General features: G+C 34.0%; 1 protein-coding gene across 2 annotated transcripts; it reads left to right on the top strand.

Moving 5' to 3' along the window:
• The first annotated feature begins 1092 nt into the window (after positions 1 to 1092).
• LOC127076601 (ABC transporter C family member 3) lies at positions 1093 to 6671 on the top strand. Of its 2 annotated transcripts, XM_051018300.1 has the most exons (10): positions 1093 to 3614; positions 3754 to 3840; positions 3936 to 4574; positions 4674 to 4838; positions 4926 to 5220; positions 5297 to 5511; positions 5590 to 5895; positions 5994 to 6057; positions 6149 to 6388; positions 6463 to 6671. In XM_051018300.1, the coding sequence occupies exons 1-10, from the start codon at positions 1311 to 1313 to the stop codon at positions 6603 to 6605; spliced, it is 4458 nt and encodes a 1485-aa protein (XP_050874257.1). In that variant the 5' UTR covers positions 1093 to 1310; the 3' UTR covers positions 6606 to 6671. The 2 variants fall into 2 exon arrangements, with proteins under 2 accessions (XP_050874257.1, XP_050874258.1); XM_051018301.1 differs by lacking the exons at positions 5994 to 6057; positions 6463 to 6671 and having other exon boundaries at positions 6149 to 6350.
• The last annotated feature ends 839 nt before the right edge of the window (positions 6672 to 7510 follow it).

The raw sequence follows: 7510 nt of genomic DNA, 5'->3' as shown, positions 1-7510 counted from the left end.
CAGTCTGACTGTACCAATATCATGAAGTTTGCAAGCCTTATTGTTTTTGTGTCAAATGACTCCACCTTTTTTCAGCTTCAAAGTTTCAAAATATTCTTTCCTTTGACACATGTAATAAAAGCAATCAGAATCATAACTCAACTATTTTCTATTTTCAAATTTGTTACCACTAGTGCTCCAACACTTTCATAATCATCTTCTTCCGAGAAAATCACAATCTAAACAGAATCACTCTTGTTGCCTCTTTCAGAACAATCCTTCTTGAACTATCTGATTTTGTGACAAGTGAAACATTTAACACAATTCTAAGAGTTTCTATTGTTTGCTTCTTAATAGGATTTCTACCTTGTGCATCTTCTGAAATTTATGTTACAACAAATGAGATAAAAACATATTTATAACCTAAGATATGGTCCATTAACGAACGAATCCGCAAACAAGTCCAACAATCTGTCAGTACTGAAATATAGGGGGCAAACGGGAATGTTCTCCTCGCGGAAGCCCACAAAAATCAGGGCGGATATAGTTGAGGTTGTAGGACTAAAACTTTAACCTACGCTCCGCACAAAAGTGAGGACGGGACGGGGCAGACCCGGGAGTACTGCACCTTTTAAACCTAAAAAAATACATAAAATTATGTTAATGTTCGTGCCCGCAAAAAATGGGTGGCACGGAGCAGACGCATTAGAATATGAGTACCTAAATCATTGGTCTGCCCCACATTAAAGTGCAACTAAAAAGTACATGTATAACCGACCACCCGATCCATTTTGTCACCCTAATGAAATATGTGTTTTTTTCTCTTTTCTCACTTGAGAGATAGATTTGAATGCATATTACAACACTTAAATCAACATAGCTATAATATTTTTTATAAGTTTATCGAAAATTTATTTATATTCTCCTATTTATTAGAAGTTGTAGAAAAAAAAGGAAAACTAACTAATTTATAATATAGTTAAAAACATTTAAAACGTATCTTATAAAATAAAATTAGTCAAAAGTGTCAGATATTTAGATACTAATTAGAGGTACAGTATATTGTATTGAAATAGTTAATGTAGTTTGACATTTAGTTCCATTGATTTGAATTCGTGTACCATGTTTATCATCTCCTATAAACAACAAAAGAAATCAGATTTGATTTGATACTATAACTTAGTTAATTCTACCATGTTTATGCTGTTGTATCTAAAATACTCTTAAATTCATGTTAATGCTTCATAACCAAAAACTCTTCATTCTGAAACAACACAATTTCTTAGAATCCTTTTAAGGTTCCACAACAATCTCAACTATTCAAGTACATTATGTCGTTTGTCTTCTCATTCCATTTTCTAACTTTTTTCATGAATGTGAAACCTGTTTTCCTTCATTTGCTGCTGTTAGCAGTACTTTTACTGTCATGGTTGTGGAAGAAACTGATAACTGTTGAGTCCATACACAATTCCAGAGAGAGAATAACAAATAGCTTCTTCACAAAGAATTTTTTTTGTTCTCTTTCTGTTTCTGCTTTCAATATTTTGCTATGTTCTTCTGATTACTTGAGTTGGTCTAGATATGGTTTTCCAAAAGAAAAGCTTGTGACCCTTTTGGATTTGGCGCTGAATACAGTTACTTGGGGTGTTATTTGTGTTTCTCTTCACAGAAAACTCTTGTGTCCAATGTCATTGTTCTTTAGAGCTTGGTCTACCGTTTACCTTTTTGTTTCATGTTATTGCTTTACTGTGGACATTGTTCTCTATGAAAAGCAAGATCCTTTGCCAATTCAGTACTTAGTTTCTGATGTTTTCTCCGTTTGTGTGGGTTTATTCATCTGTTACTTGTGTTTTTTGAAGAAAAATGAGGGTGGAATAGAAGATACCACTCTTCAACAACCTCTTTTCAATGGTGAAACAACCAAAGGGGATGACACTGTTACTCCTTACTCTAATGCTGGTATTTTCAGCATTCTTACTTTCTCTTGGATCACTCCATTGATTGCTACTGGAAAGAAGAAAACTCTAGATCTTGAGGATGTTCCTCAGCTTGACATAAGAGACAGTTTATTTGCAGCATTTCCATATTTTAGGGATAACCTTGATGCATACTGTGTTGATAACAACAATAGAGTGACCACAATTAAGCTAGTGAAGTCATTAGCATTCTCGGCATGGAAAGAGATTCTCTTGACAGCTATTTTTGCATTGGTAAATACATTTGCTTCTTATGTAGGTCCTTATCTTATAGATAATTTTGTTCAATATCTTAATGGACAAAGAAAATTTGAATATGAAGGACTAGTTTTGGTGTCTACATTTTTTGTGGCAAAGCTTGTAGAGTGCCTGACAAGGAGGCAATGGATTTTCAGGCTGCAGCAGGTTGGAATTAGAATCCAAGCACTTCTTGTAACAATCATCTATAATAAAACTTTGACACTTTCAAGTCAATCCAAACAAGGCCACACTAGCGGCGAGATAATCAATTTCATGACGGTTGATGCCGAAAGAGTTGGCGACTTCTGTTATCACCTGCACGATCTGTGGTTGGTGGTTCTACAAATTTTAGTAGCTTTGTTGGTTTTGTATAAAAACCTTGGCATTGCTTCGATTTCTGGGCTTGTTGCAATTATCATTGTAATGTTGGCAAATGTTCCTTTAGGGTCAATCCAAGAGAAGTTTCAAGACAAGTTGATGATGTCAAGAGATAAAAGAATGAAGGCCACATCTGAGATTTTAAGGAACATGAGGATTCTCAAACTTCAAGGATGGGAAATGAAGTTTCTTTCTAAGATTACTGACCTCAGAAAGACGGAACAAGATTCATTAAACAAGTTTCTATACACTATAGCTTTGATCATTTTTGTATTCTGGAGTGCACCGGCATTTGTTTCTGCGGTTACTTTTAGTACTTGTTTGGTTATAGGTGTCGCACTTGAATCAGGGAAGATCTTGTCTTCACTCGCAACGTTCCAGATCCTCCAAGAACCTATTTATAATCTTCCAGAAACAATTTCAATGATGGCACAATCTAAGGTTTCTCTTGGCAGGATTGCATCTTTTCTTTGTCACGACGACATAAAGTCAGATATTGTCGAGAAACTTCCAAAGGACAGTAATAGTTCTGATTTAGCAATTGAAGTAGTTGATGGAAATTTCACCTGGGATTTGTCTTCCTCAAATGCAGTATTGAAAAACATAAATCTTAAAGTTTTTCATGGAATGAAAGTTGCTATTTGTGGTAGTGTTGGCTCAGGAAAGTCTAGTTTACTTTCATGTATATTAGGGGAAGTGCCAAAGATGTCAGGGGTTTTGAAGGTTTGTGGGACAAAGGCTTATGTATCTCAATCACCATGGATACAAAGTTGCAAGATAGAGGATAATATACTGTTTGGGAAGGTTATGAAAAGGGAAAGATATGAAAAGGTTCTTGAAGCATGTTGCCTAAAGAAGGATCTAGAGATTTTGTCATTTGGAGATCAAACAATCATTGGGGAGAGGGGAATAAATTTGAGTGGTGGACAGAAACAAAGAATACAAATTGCGCGTGCTCTATACAAAGATGATGCTGATATATATCTATTTGATGATCCTTTTAGTGCTTTGGATGCTCATACAGGCTCTCATCTATTTAAGGTAACTCGTTTTTATTTGTTTGCAGCATACAATATAGTGTCATTTTCTTCTAAACTACGAAGCACTGACACGAATACGAACAATGACGCTGACCTTGTGTTAGTAAATGAACATTTTCATTTTATGCATATCGCGGCAGGAATGCTTGTTGGGATTTTTAAGTTCAAAGACGGTGATTTATGTCACACATCAAGTAGAGTTCTTACCTGCTGCTGACCTTATCTTGGTAAGAAATTCTCGAGTTCATATCATTAATTCAAGAACAGTTTGTTTGATTTCTTTCAAGTTTGTATATTTATCAAATTCTTTGTTGTTTGTAAGGTAGTGAAAGATGGAGAAATTACTGAATGTGGAAAGTATAATGATCTACTCGACTCCGGCACTGATTTTATGGAACTTGTTGGTGCTCATAGAGAAGCTTTGTCTGTACTAATTGATTCATCAAATGGAGATACGCATACAACAAAATCTGATAAAATAGAAGAGAAGAAGCAAGTACAAAATGATGGAACTGATAAAATCGAAGTACAAAATAGGGGAAGTGATGAAATGTTTGAGGCCAAAGGCCAACTTGTTCAAGAAGAAGAAAGAGAGAAAGGTAAAGTTGGATTTTGGGTGTATTGGAAATATATCACCATAGCATATGGAGGGGCTCTTGTTCCACTCATATTGATAGCTGAAATTTTGTTTCAACTTTTTCAAATTGGAAGCAACTATTGGATGGCTTCAGCAACTCCAATCTCAAAAGATGTTGATCCACCTGTTGGAGGAAGTACACTCCTAATTGTCTATGTTGGTTTGGCGATAGGAAGTTCTTTTTGTGTCCTGGCTAGAGCAACCCTTGTCGTAACAGCCGGTTATAAGACAGCTACTCTACTCTTTAACAAAATGCACCTTTGCATTTTCCATGCTCCAATGTCATTTTTTGATGCCACTCCTAGTGGAAGAATCCTTAATAGGGTATGTGCGAATGTGGATATCGATAATAATTCGTAAAGTGCAGTGCACATATATATTCAGAAAATGTTTTGATAATTTCATTTTCATGTTCTCTTGTAGGCTTCTACTGACCAAAGTGCAGTGGATATAAACATTCCTTTTCAAATTGCACTAGTTGCTTGCTCTATAATCCATCTCCTTGGAATCATATCAGTGATGTCACAGGTTGCATGGCAGGTTTTTATTGTCTTTATTCCTATGACAGTAATCAGCATATGCTATCAGGTATTTCATTTGCGCATATTAATCGTTTTTCATATTCATTTAAATTTTACAATATTATCTTACAACTTATAGTTATATATATTGCAGAAATATTATATTCCATCAGGCCGGGAACTATCTCGTTTACTCGGAGTATGCAAAGCTCCTGTCATTCAGCACTTAGCCGAAACAATTTCAGGTACATCAACCATCAGGAGCTTTGATCAGGTGTCAAGATTTCAACAAACAAATATGAAACTGATGGACGGGTATTCACGTCCCAAGTTCAATAATTTCGGTGCTATGGAATGGCTGTGTTTTCGCTTAGATATGTTGTCCTCTATCACATTTTCCTTCTGCTTGTTATTCTTGATATCTTCTCCACAAGGAATCATAAATTCAAGTAAGAAACTCATTTCTCGTATCTTATTAAGTTAATACGGTAGAAGAACCTTACTCGATATTTGTTGTTTTTGAAGGTGTTGCTGGTTTAGTTGTAACATATGGCCTTAACCTAAACATTATACAAACATGGATGATATGGGAGCTTTGCAACTTAGAGACCAAAATTATATCAGTAGAAAGAATACTTCAGTATACTTGTATTCCCAGCGAGCCTCCTCTTGTTGTAGACGAAAATCGGCCACATGCTTCTTGGCCATTATATGGCACAGTTGATATTCACAACTTGCGGGTAGTAGGAGTCATTATTATTTTTATCGCTTACTATCTTTTGTTTTTTGCTGATTTAGTGTCTTTCTGTTTAACAAAGGTGCGATATGCTCCGCATATGCCACTTGTTTTACGCGGCGTTACATGCACGTTTGTTGGAGGACAGAAAACCGGAATCGTTGGGAGAACAGGAAGTGGTAAATCAACTCTCATACAAACACTTTTCAGAATTACAGATCCTATTGCTGGAAGAATTTTGATTGATGGTATCGACATATCTTCCATTGGACTACATGATTTGAGGTCGAGATTGAGCATTATTCCTCAAGATCCAACCATGTTTGAAGGTACTGTGAGGAGTAACTTGGATGCACTGGAAGAGCACACAGATGAACAAATATGGGAGGTGGGTTAGTTTTGTTTCTCTCTCTATCACTCTCTCTCTCTCACACACACACTATACTCAACCACAGTTGAAAAAACCTCATAAACTTTTCTATATAGGCACTAGATAAGTGTCAACTTGGAGATGAAGTTAGAAAGAAAGAAGGAAAGTTAGACTCATCAGGTTTATGGTTTAAACCTATGAAATATAACTATATATGACATATATTCTTGGAATGAACCTAATGTTTATGTAAAAAAAATGGATTTTGCAGTGAGTGAGAATGGTGAGAATTGGAGTATGGGTGAAAGACAGTTGGTTTGTCTTGGTAGGGTGCTGCTTAAGAAGAGTAAAGTATTGGTACTAGATGAAGCTACTGCATCCGTTGACACGGCTACCGATAATCTGATACAGCAAACTCTTAAGCAACATTTTTCTGATTGCACTGTCATTACAATTGCACATAGAATAACTTCTGTTATTGACAGTGATATGGTTCTACTACTTAATCAAGGTGAGAAAGGATGTTGTATTGTATTGTTCTTTGAATTTGGACTTTTTAGACACTAATGCAAAAGAATGATGCAGGACTAATTGAGGAATATGATTCCCCAACAAGATTGCTAGAGAACAAGTTATCGTCTTTTGCTCAACTTGTTGCTGAGTATACCACAAGGTCCAACTCCAGTTTAGCAGATAAATCACAAAACAAAGTCTCAACACTGATATGACATTCTCTATTCTACTTGCAATTTCTAACCATTATTATTAAATAAATTTTTGAAGTTTCATATAAATCTTAAATTCAGTGATTTATCTAATTCGTTCTGGTACGTGGTACGAATTCAGGTACGCACGCGGTAAACGGCTCTCAAAAAATTATACGTGAGGGGTATACATAGTCGGGACAACTTCGTTTGTTTGAGTGTCCCTTTACTGATATAATTCGTGTTACAAACAAATATAATAATTTCTATGTTAATAATTAAAAAATTATTATTAAGTGAACTTCAAATAACTAAAGAATAATACTAACTTATGTCTTAGGACACAAATTAAAAACTAAATAAAAAATATTATCTTTTAAATTATGCGTGGATTATAATAAAATTATAGAATTAATTTTTAATTATTTTTTTTAATACAAACTTTCTATAAATGAATTTTTTAACCTAAGATCCAAATTAATATATTATCCAAATATTTAAACTAAAACTATGGTTGGCCCTACACAACTAAGCAAAACATATGCTTTCATGTTAGGATGTAATGCACATGTCTATTTATAACATATTTTTTCTCTCAGTAACTTATACTAACCGATGCAGGACTTTGCTTTTACAAGGTTAATAACCACTCTTTATCTTTCTTTCTTATTAAATATTCCCTTTTAAATGTGATTTTTTTTTTTAAATGTGATTTTTTTTTTAAAATGTAATTTTAAAATTCAATGTAATATTAATTATAGTATTGTCAAAATTATTATTAATTATTTACTATAGAGAGAGAAAAATTATTAAAAATTTAAAGATATTGTGAAAAAGAAAGAAAATTATTATTTAAAAAATAATAATAATTATTATTTATTTTAATTTATATAAAAAATTAAAAAACGACACTTAAAAAAGAACGGAGA

This window comes from Lathyrus oleraceus, chromosome 4 (assembly GCF_024323335.1).
Source record: "Lathyrus oleraceus cultivar Zhongwan6 chromosome 4, CAAS_Psat_ZW6_1.0, whole genome shotgun sequence".
Classification (NCBI taxonomy): domain Eukaryota; kingdom Viridiplantae; phylum Streptophyta; class Magnoliopsida; order Fabales; family Fabaceae; genus Lathyrus; species Lathyrus oleraceus.
The sequence above is the reverse complement of the archived record's forward strand: the minus strand, read 5'-3'. Positions and strand labels throughout refer to the sequence as shown.